This window comes from Nuphar pumila, chromosome 12, assembly GCF_984573655.1.
Source record: "Nuphar pumila chromosome 12, dmNupPumi1.hap1.1, whole genome shotgun sequence".
Classification (NCBI taxonomy): Eukaryota; Viridiplantae; Streptophyta; class Magnoliopsida; order Nymphaeales; family Nymphaeaceae; genus Nuphar; species Nuphar pumila.
The window spans coordinates 28,947,790-28,974,795 of record NC_143260.1 but is presented as its reverse complement, the minus strand read 5'-3'; the positions used below and the strand labels follow the sequence as shown (position 1 = coordinate 28,974,795).

Genomic DNA, 27,006 nt, shown 5'->3' with positions numbered 1-27,006 from the left:
GCGGACCGCCCATTTTGGAACCCCTGATCATGTTGACTCTTCGGGTACATCAATTAATACACCCTCAAAGTAGCATTGTTGATGTAGTAAGGGCTCGAGTATTATGAGTGAAGTAATTAAGATGAAACAAAGATTTATTCATACAGTTTGATAATTGTTATCATTTGTTGACATTTCATCTCATGTAAATTGTATCATAGATACATAGTTGATGAATTATGAGATTTATGCAAACTATTGTACTATTATCATATTATGGATATGTCGCTGAATGGATCATGTTGTCTCTATATTCTGAATATTTGTTTGAAATTATGACCAACATGTGAAAATTAATACTTTAGAATGTACATGCTTTATGTTTTGTTGCATCTTACCAGCTTGAAAGAGACTGACCTCGTTTTATAAAGAATGAAGGTGAGTAACGTTAGTTGGAGCGATGACGCGATGCAAGACCAAGGCTGGTGAACCATGATACTATTAGTAGTTGTTCTTAGGACTATTTTGGGGTTCCAGTTAATCGGGAACCATTTTGACAATATACATTGATGTGATACTCTGATGTTAAATTTATTACATTTTTATTTTAACGGATGAATATCAAAGTTGAATGTATGGAATCGTTGGTTTCAGACCGAGATATAAGTCCCAACAGGAATGAATCTAGTCTTATGTAGTTTTTTTCATTGTAACTCGCCCAGAATTGTCTAACTTGTATTCGAATATTTTCACTGTTTGAAATATTCACATTTATAAAACAAAAAATCTTAAATTTTTAAGTTGGAAATTTTTGTGTGTTACAACTTTGGTATCAGAGCCTAGGATCTGTATAACTGATAGAAAGTGGTTCATGGCATGTCCAGCATCTGACTATCACATTGTGAGTATTCCACTTACTTTAGATATAAAATTTATATTTGTATGTGTGTTGGCTAGATGGCTTGGAGTGATGAGTGCGATGAGCTCATCCTGGCCCAGCTTGACCTATTTAATGCCTCACAGCCACAAGATGAGGTCATACATGCTATTGTATATAGACTCCAATAGCTCATTGACGAGACTGCTATCTTAAAGGTTTATGGCAAGGTGTGCAAGTGCCCTAGGTGCCATAACATCCACACAACTCTGAATTGCACCTATGAGTTTGGGAGGTGTTCCTACTGTGAAAAGAAGTGGCATCACGTCTCTCAATGGTGGATTAAGATGGACAATGACTTGATGATGTTGAATGTTGAAGATATCGAGGATGAGGTCTCTCAAGTTGGTGGCGACTCCTTCACACTATCGAGGCCTGAGATAATTTCCCCATAAGAAAGCATGGAGGATGTACCAGAGCCACAACCTAAGCATAGGTATATAAGAAGCTCAAGCGAGTATCGTAGGCAATTCGCTTGCCACCACTAGTACGATTAGGATCACATAAGTTTTTGTTGAGGAATCGAGAGATGAACTCCTAGCTTTGTTTGGCCTCTTTGTTTTACATTGATTACTAGCACTGCTGAAATTTTGACAATTACTATTACAAAAACATGCTATGATAGATATGACAAATTTATACTCTTGGTCAATGTATACCCTCTTGACTTTATGTTTTGTGGTTTGTCCTATCTCAATATCAGTAATGACTATAATTATGCTATATTCTGACATTAAAATTTTGAATTTTGACACATACAAATTTATGTGATTGTATAGATGGCCTGGCAAGGTAGGTTTAACAACCGCGTTGACACCGCCAACACTTTGGCGGATGTCGTAGATCAGCAGGTTACCCGTGATCGAGTGACCGCAGGCGGTGGGCTCTCATACAAGAGGTTCGTGGAGATACACCCTCCTTTTTCTAGCAAGATGGTCCCCAAGGCAGCCGAAAATTGGGTTCATGAGATCGAAAAGATTTTTCAAGTGTTGGAAGTTCTTGAGGATAAGAAGGTCAATTTTGGGACCTATAGGCTAATGGAGAATGTCAAATGTTGGTGAGCATCGACCTTCAAGGTCAAATTTCTGAGTGGACCTGTCATCTGGAAGCAGTTTACTAAGGTTTTCTATGCAGCTTACTTTCCTAAGCAACAGAGGAGTCAAAAAATGCAGGAGCTTGTGGACCTACAATAAAGTAGTTTAACTTTGGTGGAGTATATAACCAAGTTTTGAGGTTTGGAACATTATTTTCCTAATATATATACCACTAAGGAGGACCGTGCAATAAAGTTTGCACGAGGGTTGAAGATGACATTGCGGACTAGGGTTTACACCAGTAGACCTAAGAGTCTTGATGAGACCATTGAAATGACCACCCTTCTCGAGGTTGACTGGGCAGAATCATACAAGTCTCAGCCAACCAAGTATGTGCAGAATTCTAGGGGTCAAAAGAGTTGGCCCAAGAAGAAGTTTTTCATAAAGGACGTTGGGGAGAAGAAATTTACCCCTCTTGCGAAGAAGTTGAGAAATCAAAGAGGTGCCAAACCCCAGTATCCAACTCAACAAGGTTGTTGAAAGTGTGGTCGTAACCATTCGAGACAGCCCTATCCCTGTGACACAGGCGGATGTTTGTATTGCATCAAACCTGGCTACTACAACAAGGAGTGCTTTAAGAAAAAAGTTGATGAATGAAAGACTGGAGATGGAGAATCTCAGTCCCAACAGCAGCAGTAGTAGCCGCAGCAACAACAGAAGCAGAAGTCAGTGGCGGGGGAACGTATACATTGTTACCACTAAGCAACTGACCAAAAGTGAGTTGGTGCAAGGTACTCTACTAATCATTGGACAAGCGACTTTTGTCTTATTTGATTCTAGTGCAACTTATTTGTTTATTTCCAAAAAAATTGTTAAGCAATTGGGTATGCATGTTGAGTCGTTGAATTATGTTTTAGATGTACATACCTTAGTTGGGAATCATTCCTTATATGCAACGTATGTACCAAACATAGATGTTGTTATAGAGGGACATAACATATCAGTTTATCTGATCCTACTTGATATGACTGACTTTGATGTCATATTGAGTGTGAATTGATTGTTTGAGCATTATGCTCAAGTTCTATGTTGAGAAGAAAAAGCCATTTTATCTCGACCAAGATTACCCAAAGTAGAATTCAGATTTTTGAGATCTATCCTGAAGGACCAAGTAATCTCAACGTTGAAGGTTTAGAGATATCTATAGAAGGGATGCACTACTTTTCTAGTCAATGTCACCTTGAGAAAACCGACTATCATGTTGTTTGATGAGATGAAGATTATACAATAATTTTCAGATGTATTTTTGAAGGAGTTGCTTGGACGTCCTCTTCATCGTAATATCAAGTTTTGTATCGAGTTATTACTTGGAACTGCATTGATTTTCAAGGCACTCTATTATATCATCAACAGAGCTCGAGGACCTGAAGAAGCAACTGCAAGAGCTAATGGGGAGTGGATTTGTTCGACCGAATGTGTCTTTATGGAGTACACTGATATTGTTTATGAAGAAGAAGGATGGATCGATTAGATTGCCCATTGACTACAAGATGCTCAATCAGGCTACTATTAAGAATAGATATTTGTTGTTGTGTATCGAGGATCTGGCCAGTTTCAGAGAGTCAAAGTATTCTCGAAGATCGATCTGAGATCTGGGTACCATCAACTCAGAATTAAGGACAAAAATATTTCAAAAACTATTTTCCGAATGAGATATGAGCATTATAAGTTCATAGTGATGCCATTCGAACTCACTAATGCGTCAGTAGCTTTTATGGACCTGATGAACCGAGTGTTCAGACCATACTTGGATACATTCATGATTGTTTTCATCGACGATATCTTGGTATATTTTGAGAGCACGGAGCAACACCAAAAACATCAATTGTTCAAAGAGTTCTTAGAGAGCAACAATTATTTATGAAATTCTGCAACTATAATTTTCTAAACGAACCTAATGGAGTTCCAATGAAATGCATTCCTCTCTTTCTCTCTCACATGTGAGTAAATATTTGGTACTAATAAAGGTAAAGAACCAGAAAACCAAAGGTGCAAATTATACATGACCACATAGATGTGTTCAACATAATTTTTGCTATAGATTAGATCATGGATCGTGCTTTTTTGACATAAGAATACAATTTTGTTAATCATGAAGTTTTGATACATTGTAAGTGGTTAACATTTGGGGCCTTTAAAAACATGCTTGTATGTCACAATCACATGATTCAAAAAAAACATGCAAATCACATATGTTGGGTCACATCTACAAAAATTAAAAAATAAAAAATAAATGCAATTTCTATTTAATAGTACATTCGTTAACACACACACACACACACACACACACATATATATATATATATATATATATATATATATATATATATATATATATATATATATATATATATATATATTTGCTACTGTCTATGGACTATGGTATGTAAAATCAAGTTGAAAAATCTTAAGGTGCAAGTTGTACCAACTCATTCTGAATTAATTGTTGTGTCCAACATTTTTTTGGGGGGGGGAGGGGTGGAGGGAAGGGGGAGGATGTCCCAACATGTTTTGTTTGCTAAAAATGCACCTTATTCATATTTTTTCAACGTGAAAAATATGATTTTTTGAATCATCAAAATTTAGCACATTGCGCATCATTGATTTTTGAGGCCCTTAAAAAGCTGTTATTATAAACCTATTGTGACCTTTCCAGGTTGAACTTTCTGTTTCTTCCACAGTTCCACTAGAAATCACTATTCTTCAATGTATACTATTGCATGATTTTGAGTGTAAAATCAAGGACCGTAGTTCAAATGGCACAGATGATCCCTAGAAATTTAAGCAGGTTTTCCTTTTGGTTTTATGGTTTACCATGACCTTATTTAATTTATGTTTGTCCAAGCATATGATGTAACTGTACAAATATATATATTTCCCCCCTTCAATTTTCCTTCCAAATGTATTACTTCAGGATAACCATGGAACTCTGCGGGGCTCGAACCTGAGACCCCTCTGTTATGAATGTGATCTTGCCATCCAGCTATGTCATTTGACCCCGCTTAATCCATCCTAAATGTGTGTGAGAAGACATCTTAGGCTCTAGGTTTACGACTCCCAGCTGAGCCCATTTTCAATCATGCTTACAACGACCTCTTCTTATAGAAGTTTTTTGTGAAGAGAGAACAAAAGCAAATTAACAGGGAGTAGGTTTTGTAAGACCTAAATTCCACCTCTTAACCTTCTCTTGACATACCCATAGCGAACACGCATGTGTCTTCTGCCACATGAACAAAATAAACAGGAATATGTTCCAAAACATTGTACAGAACTTCAAATCAAAAAAAGGAGACTTATAAATTAGTTTCAAACATCTAACTGAATAATTAACATCTCAACCATTCAACCAACAATTTGATTTGGTTAAAAGGGAACATGGAAATATTTTATTTCAGATTTAGTATATCACCATCTATGGTACACTACAGTATTTTTCGGTATCAGCTAGCATCGAATTGGCTATATCTGTATATATATATATATATAGTGAGAGAGAGAGAGACTGAGGTCCATGTAGAATTCTGTCTAATGCCCTCATCTCCATAAAAATTTTAATCTCTCTCGTGTGAGAGGGGCATTATAAAAAAATATCCTGAGAATCCAAAAATGTCATTTGAACCCAACAAAACGTCTGTAATTCTTAAAAAGCTTCTAAAGCAAATTATTTTGGTGCACGGATGCCCCTCTTCCATCCTTAAGTAGTAACACACACACACACACACAAAGGATAAATATTTGCTACTGTCGTTTATGCATACAATCTACCAGAAAGCACCACTTTTTCCAACTATTTTTGCAATTTTTGTGAATTTAACCTTACAGATTTGATCTACATAGTTTGTTCAGTAGAAAATAGGTTTGGGATCATGTATTTGCAAACAAGGGATTCAAAATTCAAGTTCCCGTGGACGTGTGGCAAACAGGAAGCAACCAGGCAATCATTCTCACCACATCGTTGGCATACAATGCAGCTGCTTACAACCCTTCAGGAACCTGATATTCTTTTGTCAGATTTCCTGCTCTCTCCTCTTTTCTTTCCTCCCCCTCATTTCAATGGGGACCAATCAATAGGAGTAACCTGAAAGAGAACATTCTTGTCCAGATGGCATATCATGCCCAAGATGTTTTCAAGGGGGGCTACATACTTTGATCTCGTGGAAGCAATAAAAATGCTTACAGATGTTCTTTTCTTTTGTTTCTTTGCTCAGTTTCTTCGATGGATGCATTCAGACTACACTAAAGTCTAAAACTCAATCCAATTTCGGGGACTGAGGCATGGTAAGAACCATCATTTAAATATAAACAACACAACTGATAATAATTCAGATCAAGTACATTGTGATATACTATAGCTTCATTGATGACTGATCATTCACAAAAGTACATAGAAATACATAAAAGCAGAAAAGGAGTATAGAGATTAGGTAAGGATGAGGTAAGTCAAGGCAGAGGGTTTTTGTAGACTGTTAGACTAGGATCACGGTAAAGAAGACTAAGCAAAGGTTCTATGAAGTATAATAAAAACTAAAGTGTGAGGCCACATGAGATTTGGATTAGCGGGATATAGAAACAGTTAGGAACTTCCTAACCGCACTTATCGAATGTAAATAGACTTGTTCAATTGTATTCACCCACCAGAGACACCATGCAAACTTACTGTAATGAAAAAAACACATATACAGTAATGAACAAGAAAGAAAAACAAAATTAATCCCCCATAAATGATAGCCGGTACAAAAGAAGAGAACAAGGAAAATCTACAAGCTTGACGTACCACATGAGTGTCTTGGAGGAAACCCAGCACTGTCAACAGCATCATGATTTGCCCAAAAAGATATTAGATGGTGTGCAATGGCATATGGTCCTGGAACAAACATTGAAGCAAGTTCTCCACTTTCTATGTTGAAATCAGTTGAGGAGACCTGGCCCTTCTCAACACCCATGCACATATGGTTCACTTTGACAGCTGTTGATCTCTGGGCTTTCTTGTATTCAGCAAATGTCAAAGCTTTCTTAACATCTTCCCTACTATGCCATTGTGCATCTACCAGGATGAAAATTAAGATCAATTATTCACATTAAACTATCTATATATATAGAGAGAGAGAGAGAAGAGTCACTAGAATATGTTTACCAGAGTGTGAACCAAGATTTTCGTGGGTTTTTTTTCTTAAATCTCACCATATGGATGAGATCTTCATGCACAGTTTTATGGGGTCCGGCTCTCAGATCGGCCGATTACAACACATAAGCAGGATCTTTTTAAGGCTTGAAAATCGATGGCTCAAAATTCTTGTAAATATTCAAGCATCCAAAAATTGCATTTTTTCATCGAAAATAGACGATCCGATATTCGATTCCTACTAACCTGATCATGCTGAATGCATTTGCAGTGTCAGATTTGCGAAAAAGTGTCGGAAATAACTAGTTCGCACTCAGGTAAACATACTTCTAGTAAACATATTCTAGTGACGAACACACACACACACACACACACACACACACACACACACACACACACACACACACACACACACATATATATATATATATAGAGAGAGAGAGAGAGTTAAGTTGCTTGGACCTAAATGACTAAAGTACCTTCTAGTTCTTCCTTGTCAACATGTATTTCGAAGGACTTGGCATATGCAAAGAAGCCCACCATGAGCTGGCATGGCATGCTATTGGGCCCAACTGCAAATAATACAATGTGCATTTAGCAATAATAAGCATATGAAAGAATCCAGTACAATTATCATGTCACCAATTATTTGAAGATTTCCTATGCACAAAAACATAAAACCATTAAAGTAACAACAGCCAAAAGCCTTACCACAACAACAAATAACGTTTTTTCCTTTTGAAAAAAGGCAACAAATAATTTTCAGTTTTACAGTAAACATTGGCTGTGCAAAACAGAAAACTTAATATAAATCAGCAGTAACTAAAATAGATCGAGTTTTACAACATTCAATTTTATAAGCAATACATGTTGTAAACTTGTAATATGTTCTTTCAACACAAGACATCATTTGCAGTTCAATGCATTTAATCTCATCCAATTCATTGCAATTTGCAAATAATTTGTAATCTTGATCCAACAATTTCTGTCAGTGTTTTTTGCAGTTCAACACTAGGAATCTTCTCTTTTTCTTCTTTTTCAGTCAATGGTGGGGTATGTCAGAGAGCTATTAATAAATCATATCATGAAGTCCACAGGAAGGAACCTTTGAGAACTTTTGTTTTTTGATAACCAACCAAATTCTACTAAATTGAACTAATCGAAAGCACAAAAATAAATACTGGTGTCCTTTCTAGTGCGAATCAGCAGTTCTTCACCATATAAAATAACTAATTAGATATTGATGGGAATTTTATCTTAATGTAAAATAAAGCGTATGGAGTTACCCGGCCATGGCTGAGAACTATGATAGACAACATCTCCTACTTCAATACCAGTCTCTTCAAATGTCTCTCTTCTCACTGCTTCTTCCAAGCTTTCTCCTGGCTAAGGAAAAAATTTCATAATTAAATACATCATGATCAAAATTTCATAATTAAGATCACCTACCAATGAGTAAAATTATACTATTCCAAAATATAATGTATCTCCAAATAGTGATGCTCTAATTCTATAAGCATGCCATCTGTCCAACAATATGAAGCTAATGAATAACATATATCGTTTCCCATTGGCATCACATCTCTCAAAACATACATCACTGCCGTTATGCCATGTTTTCCTCAGCAATAAAATATAACAAAGCATGGAATGATCCCAATCCTGATAGAAGATATAGAATATCAACAATGCATAATATAAACTTCATAAAACACACATACATTTGTGAAAAGTCTCACACAATCAAGTTTCCAAATAACTTGATATTCAAAACCTATGCCAACACAAAATAGCATCAAAAAGCTTCACACCACAAGAAAGAACAAGTGCTTCAAATGCACTGTGTTATTGCTACGAGGGGATAAAACCCTTTCATTCTTATACACATGCAATGGGCTCATTGCCCTTATTTATAATGCATTACACTTTGAAAGAACCGTTGGGCTATTCCCAACAGCTCTAATTAGAGCTGTTGAGAATCAGCCCAACGGCTCTTATTTGACAGACTCTGTACACAGTCAGTGGTTGACTGTTGTACACTGTACACAGTCAACTACTGACTATGTACAGAAAGGGAACAAAAACTGAAAAAGAAAAATAAATAAAATGAAAATTATAGAAATAAGAAAATAAAAATTACAAGAATATATGTATATACTTTAAATATGTATTTATATACATATACTTATACATATACATATTCTTGTATTAAGAAGAGTATATATATATATATATATATATATTCAAGTATATACATATATGTATCATTTTCTAACAGTCTCCCTCAAACTTATGGTGACATCACCGAAAGTTTGTCAAGTAAACGTTGAATCTTGGTGAGCACAGTGCCTTGGTGAAAAAATCCGCAAGTTGATATTCTGATGTCACGTAGGGAGGATCAATAGTCTTCTTTAAATATTCTTCACGAACAAAATGGCAATCCATCTTTATATGCTTGGTTCTTTCATGAAACATATGATTTCGAGCAATGTATATGGAGCGCTTGTTGTCACAGCATAATCTTGTAGGATTCTGAAGATGAATTCTCGTATCTGAAATTAGTTGTTGGAGCCACACGATTTCCATGGTAGTAGTTGTCATTGTTCTATATTCAGCTTCTGTAGATGATAGTGACACCTTGTGTTGTTTCTTGCACCTCCACGAAATCAAAGATTCACCTAGAAACACACAAAAACCAGTTGTTGAGTGTCTATTATTTGGATCCCCTCCCCAATCAGCATCAGCAATAAGATCTAAGAAGAAAGAAGAGGATAGAAAAACTCTCTTATTTATTGTGCTTCTAATGTGTTTGATAATTCTCATCACTACACTCATATGAGCTGATGTTGAAGCGTGTTGAAATTGATTGGCTATATGTACAACATGAGCTATGTCTGGTCTTGTAATACTCAAATACATAAGAGATCCCACGAGCTTGGATTGTCTAAAAAAACTCCATCATCGGCTCGCATTTTCATTCCAAGAGTCTCTGGGGTGTCAACAACTTTATCATCCGATAGTCCTGACCTATCAATAATATCTGAAGCAAACTTTGTTTGTGACAATATGTACCCTCTGTTAGAGTAGGATACTTCTATACCAAGGAAGTATATTAGGAACCCAAGATTTGTCATTTCAAAAAAAAAAATTAACTGTTTTACTTTCTTGATTCCTTCTTTGTCACTCCCTGTAATCAACGTATCATCAACATATAAAAGTAAAATTATAATACCTACAGAAGAATTCTTGATAAATAAAGTTGTATCAGTATAGCATGGTTTAAAACCATATCTTGCAATAACATTGTTAAAAGTATCAAACCAAGCTTTAGGTGTTTGTTTGAGACCATACAGTGCTTTTTTTAATTTAAGTACTTTACCTGAAGGAATTATCAATCCAGATGGAACATCCATGTATACTTCATCATTAATATTCTCATTCAAAAAGGCATTTTTAACATCTATTTGAAATATATTCTAATTTTTAATAGCTGAAATAGCTACAAGCATTCGAACAGTGCTCATCCTGGCAACAAGAGCAAAAGTTTCTTCGTAATTCACTCCATATTCTTGAAAATATCCTTTGGCAACTAGCCTAACTTTATGCATTTCCAATGATCCATCACTTTTGGTTTTTACTTTAAAAACCCATCTACATCCCATGGTCTTCTTTCCAATGGGTAAATTTAGAATTTCCCAAGTGTTAGCTTCTTTAAGAGCGTCTAATTCTTTATGCATAGCTTTTATCCATTCGGGTAAATTCTTTGCTTCATTGTAATATGATTGTATTCAATGCTTCTTAAGCATTTTTGTTATTAATAAAGATTTTATTATTTTTGTTGTGTTCTTCCTTTTATACTCATTTATGGGTTTTGCTTGAAGTGTCTTTAATAGACACTCTTTTGGTGGATTCAAGAGATTTTGTGGAAGACCACTATTTCATTACAGTAGTCTCAATAGAGCTAACTGCTAGAAATAGAGTTGTTGGATTGTTCCAACAGTTCTATTGACTAGTCAACTCTATATTGACTAGTCCAAAAAGAACCTAACTAAAAGAGCCCCTTAAAACCAAGGCAAATACAAAAAATATAAAAAACAAAATAAATACAAAATTGTCCCTACAGGACAGACCTATATACAAAAAGTAAAAAGATTAAATTCCCCTTATGGGCATTACTTATTACAACAAAATTATATATATATACATATTTTAACAGACCCGACCCAACCAAGCCCATTGCCTGCGCCTTAGCCCTTAAAGTAAAACAGAATGAGAAGGTCGGCAGCACAGGGTATATATAACGGTTGTGAATAAAATCAACCCACAAACAGTGTAAAAATTACAAGCAAATGCCACAGCTCATAATTTTCTTAAGGGAGGAGACTTTTGTGCCTAGTTTATTATAGAATTGCCACCAATTACTTTTTCTAAAGGCAGCGTTGAACTTCGGACCTGGTATAATAAAAGTCGGATTCAGTCTCGAATCCAGAATTTTGTGTGAGCTCTAAGTCAGATCCAGATTCGAAACTTGATCCATTAATACAAAATCGAAGCCAAGACCAATTTTGCTGAGGTACGGCCCGTATCCAACAAGTTTTCAAGCCTATCTACCGTAACTTGACCCAACTCGACCCGGGTTTAACTGAATCGGCAGCTCTCGGACACAATGGTAAAATCAAAACCTGAATAGAGTCAATCCTAGCCCAAGCCAATAATTATCGGCTTGGGCTTTCAGTGGCCCAAATCTTTGTCGAACTTATCGGGCTTTAATTAGTTGATAATCAGGTCAGACCAACCCGACCCAATGTCCACCCCTACCTTCTCCCCCTTATGAAAAATAGGAAGCCCTTGCTCCCCATCTAAGAGAAGCAAGCTATAACTATTGGTATAGCAATGAAACTATAGAGTGAGTAAGATAAGGAACTAGAGCTCGCTTCTCCACTCACGAAAAGATGACAAGAAGCTCAATAAAACTCAGGGTCGTTCTGCACTGGTTTGCAAGAATAGTACAAAACCTACCCATGACACCCTTTTTTGTATTCGCCTTGAACAACAGTGCTCAAGTGCATGTCTTATGACCTGGTAAGAAGATACAACATGCCCTATTGTACCCCCCCCCCAAAAAAAAAAAGAACATAAAGGAAATCCCGACTATTGGATGAAACGGAATCAATTGGAAAAGGAGGAAGAATAGGCCTCAACTTGTCATAAACACAGAATAAGAGACCCCATATTATGGCAGTTGTCTTTTGTGTTTCGTAGGTACCAGAGATGAATCATGAGGGTATAGAACAAGGTCATAAAATGAACATCAGAATCAGAAATTATGTGAACATGCATACCCTTACCAAAAAAGCACTGTCAAGCATTCTAATGTACGATAAGATAAAAGATGCTAAACAGAAAACCCTTGTTTCATGCACATGTCAAGGATTTAACTTATAATTTCATATGAATAAAGATGAAATAAAATAACAACTATGTCACATGGGTGCGGGTGCGGGTGCAGGTACGGGTGCGGATGCGGATGTGGATGTGGACGTGGATGTGGATGCGGAGGTGCGGCACTTTCAAAAAACTTAGGTGTGGGGGTGCGGCAAAAATATAAAAAACTATCTATCTATCTATCCATCTATCTATATATATATATAAAGTCCAAAAATTGGACATAAATGACCCTTGGTGCGTTGACCGCACCCAGGGTCAGGTTTGTTAAAATATAGTATGTGTATGGATCTAGATCCAGATCCATACGCACGTTATATCAAAACATGCACGCCTCATAATGTTTCATTAATGGCAATATTGTAATATCATATTCCTTATGTTTATATATATATGAATTAGGGCTTGGAGGTCGAGCATTATTCTATCGCCCCAGCCTTTGGCTTCTCTCTGTCTTTCTTTTTGTTTCCTGTGCAGGTGATGCGTGGAGAAACCCATCTCACTCATATTCTTTCATGGTATCAGAGCCGTAGCTGTGGAACCCTACCAGCCACCCATTCAACGAGATCCTGTTCTTAGGCTGCGTGAAGACTCCTTCAGCCGTGAAGACATCATGTTCTTTCTTCTTCAACATCGTCTGTCAAGTCTTCGGCTGCGTCTCTTCCCTCTTTCTTAAGACTCGTGAAGACTCTTGTTCTTTCTTCTTCAACATCGTCTTCTTCAACATCGTCTTCAATATCCTTCAGCCGTGAGGTCATCTCCTTCTTCTTCTTCAATATCATCATCTGATTGTATCTCCTCTTTTGATATCACTTCTTTTATCCCCAACTGCACTTACTGTGTTCTATCTTGGCGTGCGTTAATACTTTCCTAAGTATATGCTGGCATCGATTTCTTCTAAAATCTTCAACGTCATCATCTGACTGTATCTCATTCTTCCATATCAATTCTTTTATCCACAACTGCACTTAACGTGCGTTAATATTTTCCCAAGTCTTGATGTTTTCCATCCTTTTTTCATCAGCAGTGAAATCAGAGTTTCCTGTGCAACGCCTATAGGCAGACTGTAACAAATTACATTCTCGTTCTCAAAAAAAAAAAAGGGGGAATTCCCTTTCAAAGTATTGGTTGCACAAGTACATATTCTTACTGCAGCACTGCTGATTGATTAAGTGATCTCAACTTAGTTTGCTTTCTTCAATCCTTTTTTGTTCGCCTATTCATTGTTGCCATTAATATGGATTCATATTCGTCATCGGGTCCCTGTGCAAGTTTTTTAAATCAGCTTGTCACAGAAAAACTTACTCATTCTAATTTCTTAACATGGAAGAGACAAATACTTCCGTTTATCCGGAGTCAGAATCTCGATGAACATCTGGATGGCTCCATTCCTGTACGACCACGGCTTATTTTGCAGGAAACCAAGGATGAAAGGGGTGATGCATTTACCAAATCTATTAAGAATCCGGAATATACCACTTGGAGAAAACGGGATCAATCTTTGGTTGCGTATATTACGTCAACACTCTCTCAAGAAGTGTTGGCTACTCTTTCAGATGATTGCACTGCGGCAGATTTATGGAGTAAGCTCTCTCAGACATACTCTCAGATATCAGAAGCCCGAGTTATGTATTTAAAGAATGAGTTTCAAAGTTTAAAGAAAGGCTCCATGACAGTTATGGAATACATAGGCCGCTTGAAGAGTATTACTGACCAATTGGCTGTTATTGGGAGTGTTATTTCAGATAAAGACAAAGTACAACAACTCCTTAATGGGTTGGGCCCTAATTTTGACATGTTTACCACAGCTTTGACATGTCTTCCTCACTTGCCCAATTTTGACGATCTTCAAGCAAAATTTCTCCAACATGAGATGATTATGAAACAAAGGGCAGAAGGAAATGAATCAACTCGTTCTCATTCAGTTTTGGCTATGGGAACTTCTGTAGGTTTTGGACGAGGGAATGCAGGGCATCAAGGGGGCAGAGGCCGAGGTCGCTTTGGACAGGGAGGACGTGGTATCTTACCCACACCTAATATTTCGGGTGTCTCTAATGCAGGGAATCAGAGGAGAGTGCCCACTTGTTTCTTATGTAACAAAAGAGGACATGTGAAAGCTGATTGTTGGTTTAACCTGCAGAACAGAGGAACAATAAACAAAATTGAAAATAAAACTTCTACTGTGGACATGAAAGCGCCATCTACAGATGTGCAACAACTTTTGTTATCAGCATTGTCACATATGACGATCAAGCAAAATGAGCAAGGCGAGTGGTACGTTGATTCTGGTGCTACCACTCATGTCACGGGTAATGCAGGTAAGTTATCTCACTTATTGCCTTATTTTGAAAAAGGTAGTATAGTTACGGGAGATGGAACCTCTCACTCCATTACTCATACTGGCAGTGCACATATTCCTATGTCAAAGTCCTCACTTCATTTGTCTGATGTCCTCCTTGCCCCTAATATTAAAAAGAACATTGTCTCTGTGGCTAAACTTGTTGATGATATGAATTCTTCCGTCGAATTTACTCCCTCTTCTGTTTATGTTAAGGATCTACGAACGAATGAGACATTCGCTAAGGGGGAGCGTCAAGGGAACATGTACGTCTTCAAGGAGATTCCCTCAGTGTCTTCGTCTTCAGTCCCAGTTCTCCAGTTGAAGTCGTCCAAGCATTCTTCAGTGTCTTCGCCTTCAGAGCCTTTGTTTTTCCCTTCATTGAAAGTTTTAAATTCATCATATCATTGTAATAAGCCAGACATTTGGCACAGTCGCTTGGGACATTGTAGTCGGGGTTTTGTTGAAAATCTTGTATCTGATGGTCTTCTTCCAGAGTCTAGTCTATCTTCATTTTTAGAAAGTAATAAATGTTTCTCATGTGAACTTTGCAAAAGTCATGTTCTTCTGTTTCATATCATTAATAAAAGAGCTTCAAGGCCATTTGAGATTATTTGTTCCGATGTTTGGGGACCTGCACCTATTCCTTCTCTTTCTGGCAGTCGTTACTATGTTATCTTTGTTGATTCTTATTCCCGTTATACTTGGATATACTCCTTGAAACATAAGAATGAAGTTTTCCAAATATTTCGGGAATTTCATTCGATGGTCAAAACCAAGTTTTCTTGTGATATTGTGCATTTACAATGTGATGGTGGAGGAGAATATTCATCGAACGAGTTTATTGCCTTTCTTCGGGATAAAGGAATAAGTCGACAGGTTTCTTGGCCTCATACCCCTCAACAAAATGGGGTTGCGGAGAGGAAACACAGGCATATTGTCGAGAGTGCGATGAGCATGTTACATGATAGCAATGTACCCGTTAGTCTCTGGACAGAAGTTTTTCACACATCTGTTTATGTCATAAATCGTCTTCCTATGGCACTTCTGGATCGGAAATCTCCCTATTATACTTTATTTGGGCAACATCCCTCTTATGATGAGCTGCGTGTCTTTGGTTGTGTATGTTACGTACATATTGATTCATCACTGCGAAATAAGTTTCAGGACAAGGCCGCTAAGTGCAGATTTGTTGGGTATGCGGATGAATACAAAGGCTATCGATGTTATGACCCTACTACAAAACGTATTAGGACCTCCAGGAATGTTGTTTTTGATGAACAAAATTTTCAGATCAATGACTCTGATGAGTTGTCATCTCAAGAATTAAAAGTATATGATCCATGGATGAGCGCAGATCTTGTTGCTAATACAGGAGAATCATGTCAGGCGAATTGTCCTTCCTTCGGCTTGAGTAGAGAGTTGGATGACTCACAGATGCATGTTGAACCATCTTCAGTTGAGCCACCTCCAGTAGAACGTTTTTCTGGACAGATATACACGAGGAGGGACAAAAATACAGAGCAGAGGAATGTGGAAAGCATCGCCAATGATCCGGCTCAAAGGTTATCACGCATTAGGCATCCTATTCAACGATGGGTGAGTTATGAGACCTTTTCCCTTGACTTCCAGTTGTTTATGTCTCAACTCACAAAACAGGAGGAACCCACCTGTTTTAATCAAACCCTTCAATCCCGTCATTGGACTGAAGCTATGAATGAAGAAATGGAAGCACTTCATGAGTGCCAGACTTGGGAAATAGTACCTCGACCGGAAGGAAAGAATGTTGTTAGCTCAAAATGGGTTTATAAAACAAAGTATAAACCCGAAGGTAGTATTGACCGATATAAGGCGCGACTTGTTGCTCGAGGGTTCACACAACAATATGGTGAAGATTACGATGAGACCTTTAGTCCGGTAGTCAAAATGGGTACAATTCGTGTCATCATATCCCTAGCAGTCGATCGAGGATGGAGGCTTAGCCAGATGGATGTTAAAAATGCATTCTTGCATGGAACTTTAAAGGAGGAAGTATATATGGAGCAACCACCTGGATATGCTGAGAAGGACCCTACTGCCTGGGTGTGCAAACTAAGGAAATCTCTGTATGGGTTGAAACATGCGTCTCGTTCTTGGTTTGAAAGTTTCTCTATGCAAATCCAAGGCTATGGTTTTAGAAGATGCTCTCTGGATCACTCGCTCTTTATTTATCAAAAGACAGACATCGTTATACTTCTTCTTATATATGTTGATGACATTGTGATCACTGAGAGTTCAGATAACCATGTGCAAGACGTGAAGCGATTTTTAATGAAAACTTTCAAGATGAAAGATTTAGGGGAGTTGAGGTACTTCCTTGGTGTGGAAGTTGACAGACAACAGGACACATTGACACTCATGCAACAAAAATACACTTTTGATCTTCTGGAAAGAGCCGGGATGACGAATTGCAAACCAGTCAGTACTCCCAGTATATTACATCAAAGGCTGAGCTCTGCAAATGGCCATCTTTGTGTCAACCCTACAACGTATAGAAGTCTCATGGGGATGTTGCAGTATTTGACCTTTACCAGACCTGATATAGTTTATGTTGTTAATCAGGTATCCCAGTTTATGCATGCTCCAACAGAAGGTCATATGGAAGCTGTGAAGCACATTCTACGCTATTTAAAAGGAACTATAGGAGACGGACTTGTTTATCGCAAGAACAATAACCTATATAAAGGGCATGAACTCATCACTTATACAGACGCAGATTGGGCAGGAGATCCAGATGAGAGACGGTCTGTATCTGGATATTGTGTATATATTGGACACAATTTAGTGTCCTGGAGCAACAGAAAACAAAAGGCAGTGGCACGATCAAGTACAGAGGCTGAATACAGGTCGATGGCTGCAGGCACGGCAGAAGCTACATGGATTAGACACTTATTGAGTGACCTTGGGGAGACACTTATTCGATCATTTCTTCTATGTGATAATCAAAGCGCAATAAACATTGTGTGTAATCCTATTCAACATAGCAGAACGAAGCATATTGAGATTGATCAACATTTTATACGGCAGAAAGTCGAGATGAAGGAGATAGAACTACATCATGTTCGAACAGAAGATCAAGTGGCAGACTTTTTTACCAAAGGGTTAACAGGACGACAATTTTGGCTATTGAAGAGCAAGTTGTACATGCTTCAAAACCACGTACAACTTGAGGGAGGGTGTTAAAATATAGTATGCGTATGGATCTGGATCCAGATCCATACGCACGTTATATCAAAACACGCACGCCTCATAATGTTTCATTAATGGCAATATTGTAATATCATATTCCTTATGTTTATATATATGAATTAGGGCATGGAGGTCGAGCATTATTCTGCCGCCCCAGCCTTTGGCTTCTCTCTGCCTTTCTTTCTGTTTCCTGTGCAGGTGATGCGTGAAGAAACCCATCTTACTCATATTCTTTCAAGGTTGACTGCACCGGGTGCCGCACCCGCGTTGCGTCGCATCGCGTCTGTGCGGGTGCGGCACCTAGTTGGCCGAGTCCCTATGACATAGAATAACAATCACAAGAACAGTAGGTATCTGATGTGGCTTTACGGGTGCGGCACCTAGTTGGCCGAGTCCCTGTGACATAGAATAACAATCACAAGAACAGTAGGCATCTGATGTGGCTTTACTTATTGTTGTCAAATTGCTGGCTGGATTGCTGAAGACTCAATTAAAATGTCATTTAACCTCCATGATCGGGCATTCAAAGGATCGATGACATAAGATGCAGTATATCATATATTGCTTTAAAAAATGCATGAAGATCTAATTATACCTCAAGAAAGCCAGCAAGGCAACTCCACATGCGAGGCACGAATCTCGATTGGCGGCTCAAGAGTGCACGATCATTTTCCTTGTCAATGACTAACATAATGACAACCTGCTCAATAACATCAACCTATTCAGAGAATTGGTTGGTGCCAAATGCCTGTACCCTTCTAGTGACAAAACATGCATGCATGCAAAAGGTCTAAGAATAAATGACAATAAGTGACATACAGGATCAACACGAGGATAAACTCTCTTCTTGCACAAATCATTTAAACATTGTTTTCGTCTTCCAGCATCAATAGGCACAGTCCTCGTTCCACAGTGGCCACAAAAACGGGAAGTATTATGCCATTCCAGCAATGCCTTTGCCTGAGAGAGAGAGGATTAAACCATCAGACATTGTATCCAAACAGATTGAGATGAAAGAGAAGAACAAATGGTAAAGTTTGTACTAGGTAACAATGCTTTTCCTCAGGTCTGCAAGCAGAAATCTAAACTCAAATCTGTTGACAGAAACTTCAAAAACTGACCAACTCCATGAAAAGAAAAAATAGATTCATTCATCAAAGCTATCAATAAGCTAAAGGGGTTCTCCAATATTATTTCAGTGACTATGAATTGAACAGGATTTTCGCTTTTTTTTTTTTGGAGTTCCTCATGTGGTTGCCTGACCTTAAGCAATGCTCAAGATTAAGCCAAGAGGGTCTGAAACACAGAAAAGACCCAAAGCCAAAGCCATTTGATAATTCATGGGATGGTCACTACAGCTGTAGGGCATTTATATTTTATATTTTGTGCTTCTTCAACTAATTGAACAGACTCAGTATGATTCGAAAAACAAGAACCCCCCAGACTCCATTGAAACCTTAAACGCAAAGGCCCTAGCAAATATTTAATGATTCTTTATGTTCATTTCCTAATCTTAAGTCATGCTTCAGAATGCCACCCTCTCCCCCATATTTGAGTTCTCATGGTTATCAATAGATAATAGCATCTTTATTGCTATTTCTGGGTGCTATCAAGTTTTTCACATGATATGTTTATATTATAAGATGTTTACAACTTTGAGGCTTTCTCAAGTTATTTTGTGTTCTAATGTTTTCCTAATGTGGCTAACTTTTGTGCTTCAGGTTTAGATTGGTTTTGTCAGTAGCCTGACCAGATGACTCAGATGGGTGAACCACTCAGGAGCTCAACAAGTCCTTGTTAAATACCCTTTCTGTCAAAGTGGGAAGAGATCTGCCCTCTTTCCTCCTCTCAGACTTTTCTTTGAAGAGAAAATGATGGCCATCCTGAACCAAAGGGAACACCCAATGAGCTTGTACGTGCCCTTCCTAATTGAGTTCTTCAATGCTCACAGACTATGGACTCTGTTTTTTTTCATAGCCACAGAAACATTGCATACATGATTTATCCCTAATAAATTTAAGGATACTTAATCTGGGCATCAATGATCTCCTTTTTGTCTAGGATATTTTTTGTCTTGTTTTAAGATGATGTAGATACAATCACTCCTTTTTGAAGAGCACCAGAACCCACTCTTCTTCCTTCCCAGATTTGAAGAGTGAATGCTGGTGCTCTCCGAAAGTGATAGTAAAACATATCCTGGCCAAAAGGGATACTAGCGATTTCAAAACTACTCATCCTTAAAATTCAGTAGGAGTAGAGCACGTATGCAATCTGTCTCTAGCTTTGAAAGAAATTATACAAACCTCATATATTGTGAGGATCAATGAGCCAAATTGAGAGGGCTAATAGCCTAATAGAGGTCATTGAGTGGTCCTCTAGTTCAGGCCTGGCATCTTCCCTTCAATGAAGAGTGGCAAATCAAATCTCCCTCGTCATTTTTGAGAGTGGATTCCGGTTCTCTCCAAACAGAAATGCATCTACACCATCTTAAAACAACATAAAAGAAATCCTAGCCAAAAAGGACTAGTGGTGCCAAAATTACTAGCATTTTTGGACAACTATGCTTAAAGTAAGTGGGAAGATCATTATGAATATGCACAATACTGAAGCCAGCACTATGTATCCAACATAAGTACATGCAGTCCAGGTCAGGGATATGGACAGATTTTGATTTGAGGAAGCTGAAGGCAAGGGAGAAGGGACAGATGATACAAAACAATCCTGGAAGGACTGAAGGGCTGGGATGTAAAGCCCAGTTGATCACTAAACCTAGACTTGAGGGAGCTGATAGGCCTACTACTACTATATATTCAGCTGACATTGTTGGATGTAGAAAAGCCTTCATCTCAAACCCAGATTTGGCTAAACCATAGAAGAAGAATTGCAAATTGATCATTTCTCTTATTCTGGAATTCTATGAGGCCAGGAAGAAGGCCTTCAAATATTTCAGCATCTAGAAATTGAATCTTAGACCGACGAAGAGAAGTTTCAACATATTAAATGATGGAATCTAAAAAGAAAATTTTCCTTTTTGGTCCTACCAAAATAAGAACATTTTGTGTTCTTTGCTACGAAAGATCATATTGAATTCAATCTTTTCCCTGAGCCTCAGGTTGTTGTTGGAAGACTTTGATGTCAGAGAGATGAAGAGGGAAGGATTTCCAAAGTTTATTGAATGGTCTCACCCGTTTAGGCAAAAAATCCATTGCTTGCCTCCAATGGCATGGTGAAGTGATGTCTATTACCATATAGCAAATGGGTCATGAGATGAGTTGATTAATAACCAAGAACCCAGATACATTACACTTTACCTATCTCTTCATTGATTACCAGTTAATGAAGAATCATAAACTCATTTTACTATCAACTGGGGTAAAAAGATCCAAGAGAGGTAGACATTGAATTAGGAAATATGCCTAAGACATGTACCGAGTGTGGAGTCAGAACACATGGTACATCTTCACGCCAGCAAGCGATCTTTAAGGCTCATGAAGGAGATCGGAGCATGGTTCCCATTTCCAAGGAAGAACAAAACAATCAGAAAATGGCTTCTGCTTGACAAAATTTCTCTCAAACAGAATTCAAGCCCTTACAAATGAAGATAGTGATGCCAAATCAGACAAAGCTGATAACGATGCTCTTTAAAAGAGGACTGATAAGCAAAGTCGATCAAGGCCAATAGAAATTGAACTTTTAGCATCAGTTACAGGCTAACTTACAGCGGAATTCCAGTTTGTCAAAGACATATCGTTGCATAGCTTCCTGCAGGTGCTCAACCAACACATAGCCCGAGTTCTGCAGCAGGCATTCTGGCTCGTATTTTGAAAAGAACCCAGAGGCCTCAATATGATTTACTATCCTGACAATCCTCTTCGAATATCAACATTTATAGCAAATCAGTCAAAGGGAGGTTTACTCTGGATTCCTGTAATCAGTGAGGTAGATGGATCTAATCTTGGAAAGCAAGAAGATGGTTCACCAATTCTTACCATGAATTATTTGAAACTTACTTGGGAGTTGTTTCCTTGTAAACCAAAACAAATAGATAGTTGCAAACCTAACGAATCTAAGATCGAACGTGACAAATTTATAGGATATTCCCAATTGCTTTAACATCAACCACATGTAAATTTAGGTAGCACCAATGCAGATACAGTCCTCTGTATGCTCAATTATTTGAGATACACAGAAATTCAAACCATTCAGACTCAATTCCTCCAACGCAACGAAAAAGACGTGTTTGCGGAAGCAATTCCCAAATTGCATCGATAATCATCATCATGGTCGATTTGGAATTCCTCATAATCCACGAAGCAACACTCAAAACACACAACAGTTCATTATTTCTAACCGAAAGACGAGAAGAAAGAGCGCAAAACTAATCAATCGAAACCCAAATTTCATCAAAACCAAGCCGAAACCAACCGGAAAGAAGAAAAAGGCCGAAACTTACATGACCAGCAATGGCCAATTCCCCCATGGCATCGGCGTCCGCCCAATCTGTGGCGACCATCAGCGTCCGGAGCTCCACGTAGGCGGCCCGCTCCCGCGCGAGCTCGAAGCTCGAACTCTCGACGTCGGAGACGTCCATGGCCCAGTAGAAAGAACCCCCCTTCTTCCCGAGATACACCAACCGGTCCTCGCTCAGCTGAACCTCGCACCGACCCATCAAATCTTCACAATCGGAGAGGCTTCTCCACCCGATCCTCCACAGCGGAGAAGCGTTTTCAGAGCTCCCCAATTCAGAGCGAGCGAGAGGCTTGCCCTTTTTGAAGATCAATACCTTGAAATCGTTGAAAGGCTCTCGGTTGGTGCAATTGAGTGCCGATTTTAGCGCAGAAACGGCTGAGTTTAGGGAAGAACCGTCGATGGCTTCGTGGGTGTTGGCCCTCAATGGGCTGCCCGCGAATGCATGGGCCTGCATGTTGGCAGAGGCCGTTGGGAACGACGAGAGACGCAGATTTCTCACGGTTCGATAGGAGAGGAGGAGCCTACAGGAAGGGAGAGATGCTAGCATTCTTCTCTTACATGGTTAGGTGTTTATGGGTTCAGATTTGTAGTTGGAAAGGTCCAAGCAAACTCTTCAATGGATTTGTTGTTGGGTGGGGTAGGGGTGGGAAGCTGGATCAAGTGCAATGTCATTGCACACTTTTTTGTGTGCTGCTGCACTTAATCACCCACCACATTTGTGGGGCTCAAAATCAAATGGTGGGTGATCTCTCAAATCACTCTCTCAAAGTAACTTGACATCTTCACCGTCCATTGCTTCATCCACAAACACCTTTCATTGTCCTTGTTGTACATTGTGGACGGTGAATCACTTTTTTAATTACTTGATATCTTTGAGATACAACAGTAGATGGTGGACAATCTGAAAGCCAACAATCACATTGCACCTGATCTTCACTCCGCCAATATCATATTTGACTAATTGGTTATTAGAAAAGTTGTCAGGGACTTCAACTTCAAGGATATTATACTATGGAGAGCAATTTCATGTTTGGGATTTTGGTTGAATGTCTAGCAAAGACTCCCTTGATTGGAATTGGTAACTTCCTGCTAGATCCTATTAAATTAGTAGTTTCATCTCTTTGTGTGTTTTTCACACACCAATCTTGGAGGAATCCAATTTCCATCAGGTTATCTCACGTCAAGTTTCTAGACATTAAAAGTGTATGAACCTAATTTGACTTGAATATAATAATAGTACCAGGGATGGACACCATGGGCTAGGCATGTAGGGCTGCACATGACCCGGGTTAGAGCCAAGCTTGGGCTGGCTCGAACTCAGCTCATAAAGAAAAAAATAGCTGTTCAAGCTCAAGCCGAGTTTGAAGAGCCTCTGTTCGTGATTGGCTCAAGTCGGGCTCGAGCTAGGCACAGTTGGACTCACCTCGAGCTGAACATCTTTATTTAAAAAAAGTTTTGAAATCAGTAGTGTTGGTATTCAAACTCCGCACTCCTTACTCAAAGCCCAACGCTTTACCTGTTAGGGTGAGACCCTTTTTCTTCTTATCGTTGGGAACAAAAACAATACATATCTTTAGGGAATTATCGGGTATGGGCATGAAAAGTGTTGACTCGAACCCGACCCGAGTAATATGTGGCCCAGGTTTGAGTTATAATTTTTGTTGGGTACGCGACCTAACCTGGCTTTTTTGTGGGGGTACCCAACCTGACCCGAGTATTTTATAGAGGATTTGGGTTATAATTTTTGTTGGGTACTCGACCCCACCAGGCTTTTTTGTTACCCAACCTAACCCAATACTTTATATATATTTTTAGTAAAAATAAAGTTGTGAAATTATCTAAGTTCAGGTTTGGGATTCCATTTTTTTGACCTGACAAAACCCGAACCCAGTCGTTAATTATACCGAAAATAACATGTTTTCAAAAATGCCCAAGAATTTACCAAATTTGCCAAATGAACAATCTTGCAGGTTTTTTATTCTTTCTTAACACTTTTACCCCTAACATGTACGAATTTCTGATTTTTTTACGTCATAATGCTAAAATAATACACCCACAGAACTCATCAACAAAATCGCATTTGAGGTTGCTATTTTCCAAAAAAAGATTGTAAAATTTTGAACACTTTGTAAAATTGGTCAAGAGTTTTGCATGATTACTTGTGAAAATCATAAGATTTGCAGAAGTCCGATAATTACAAAATTATGGGTGAGTATTGCATGAAGTATTGCAAAATTTTAAAATATTTACAAAAGTTTGTATGACCATTGTATAAAAGCAAAGTTGGTGTTTCACATAAACTACGGTTTTTGTTGTCTCCAACCAGTGAAAATTTATGGTTATTTTTTAATGACCAAGCATCGATGATGAGAAGATCAGTTGGCACTTTCATCGATGAAAAATCATTGACGATGAGTTTTTTTTGTAAAATCATCTTATGGTATGGGTGGGATAGGAAATAAAATATGAAACCCATTTTCGTTATAGAGAATGAAAATAATGATGATGTATATCATCATCAACATAGAGTCGACGTATCTCACAGTTAGTGTTCAATCACATGGTATGGGTGGGATATGTAGCATTCTTGAGGCCTTCGCTTTAATGAACTATGAATTTTTTCGATAAGCGCATCTTATGGTATGTGAATTAATGGGGGCATCTGCTCTAACGAGTTGTGATAGTTGAATATATGTGTTTTCTCTTCATCAACACAAAGTTGACTTATCTCACAATCAGTGTTTGATCAATACAAAATCGACGTATCTTTATTTTCTCTCCATCAAATCGACAATGAGAAGCAATATTCTTGTAAAAGAATTGAATGAATACAATGTATGATCGACTTTATTTTGTAAAATAATATAATGAATGCAATATACGAGTGACTTTGCTTTGTAAAAGAATAGAATGAATGCAATGTGTGAGAATCTTCATCTTGTGAAATAATGCAATGTATGAAAATCTTCATTTTGTGAAAGAATGATGCTTCCTTTCTCAACTTTTTTTTTATCTCGATGCCCTATTTTTGCAAACCCCAAATTTTTGCCCCTCCAATGATGTTTTTGACAAATCTCCTATGAATGGTGGAGGCAAATACAAAATTTTATAAATTTTTGTACTTACCTTGCAAAATTCTTTTCTGATTTAAAAAGAATGAATTGAAATTCATATGTACCTTGCAAAATTTCTTCCTGAGGCGAAAAGTCACCAATTGTGAAATTTGTATGTATCTTTACCTAAACAACATATATCAAACAAAAAACAAGACAAACAACTTTATTTCATTATATATACACCATTCATTCTCATAAACAAATCAATCACCTATTATAAAAAAAGAATCAAACAACTTCATTTCATGTTATATACACAACTTGTTCTAAAAAAACAAGAATCAAACAACTTCATTCTCTTTTATACACGCAAATCATTCTCATAAAAAAATAAGAATTAAATAATTTCATTCTCTTATATACACAATTCATTCATAAACAAATGCATATGCATTATAAGACTCTTCACAAGCTTTCATTGCTACAAGCATGATGGTCGCCTTCATTAGCTTTTATCCACAAGCACAAATGCATCTTTTGTCTTAAACTCTTTATTAGCTTTCATTGCCGCAAGCTTAACCTTTATTTTCTGATTCACCTAATCTCAAGTATTGCATATACAAAAAGACACACCCATAACATTTACATACCAAGTGAAAAAACATGCACAAAATAAGTTAGGAATGTCTTGCATAACTGTGGTCGATCATTTTGTGCGGTTTATCCAAGTAGTTTCACATTATTTGCAGTAGTCGTCTAATCATTAACTGTTGAAAACAGTGAGATATTCGTCAGAGGAGTGAGTTCAGTAGCTAATGGGTGAAATAAATGCACATTATCCATAAGATTTTTATTATTTCATTTTTGTACATCACTTTCGACCACGTCTTGTACATCACTTCAGACTGTCACTTAATGTTTAACTATGCATCCTCCAACTTTTTCTTTAACTTCACAAACATTATCAATTTGTGTAGCTTTACTAGTAACTATATAAATATTGTCCCTATATAACATTGATTGTACATCATCGTCATCTAAGATATGTATCCATGTATCTTCACCATCTAATTTTGGAGTACACTTATACCGAAGGACCACTAACTCTTCCATATATTCATTTTTATGGGACATTAATGTTACATATTCTTTATTGTTGTTTTTATAAACCATTATAGATCTTTAAAGGGTTGCTCAGTGTCACAGTGATTTACAAATACCATTTCAACAATCATTATAATTGCCTACACCAACCACACAATATATCACTCAGTTAACAACTTTGAAAACCAACAACCAATAATAAACCACAATACCCTCACAACCAACCCATATTC

The 27,006-nt window shown here is 37.7% G+C and overlaps 1 protein-coding gene across 2 annotated transcripts in view; it reads right to left on the bottom strand.

Annotated features, from left to right (window-relative positions):
- Positions 1–23,187, bottom strand: part of NUDX19 (nudix hydrolase homolog 19) — a 39,365-nt gene extending 16,178 nt beyond the window's left edge. The window contains exons 1-7 of one of the 2 annotated variants that reach the window (XM_089983572.1): positions 22,597–23,187; positions 18,963–19,103; positions 18,739–18,843; positions 8,419–8,518; positions 7,612–7,704; positions 6,785–7,054; positions 6,348–6,666 (exon numbers count right to left, since the gene is read on the bottom strand). In XM_089983572.1, coding sequence (XP_089839698.1) covers positions 6,638–6,666; positions 6,785–7,054; positions 7,612–7,704; positions 8,419–8,518; positions 18,739–18,843; positions 18,963–19,103; positions 22,597–23,160 — 1,302 coding nt within the window. In that variant the 5' untranslated portion in view covers positions 23,161–23,187 and the 3' untranslated portion in view covers positions 6,348–6,637. Of the gene's footprint in view, positions 1–6,347; positions 6,667–6,784; positions 7,055–7,611; positions 7,705–8,418; positions 8,519–18,738; positions 18,844–18,962; positions 19,104–22,596 lie in introns of those variants that run through there. The other variant, XM_089983573.1, reaches the window with a different exon arrangement.
- Positions 23,188–27,006: the final 3,819 nt, after the last annotated feature.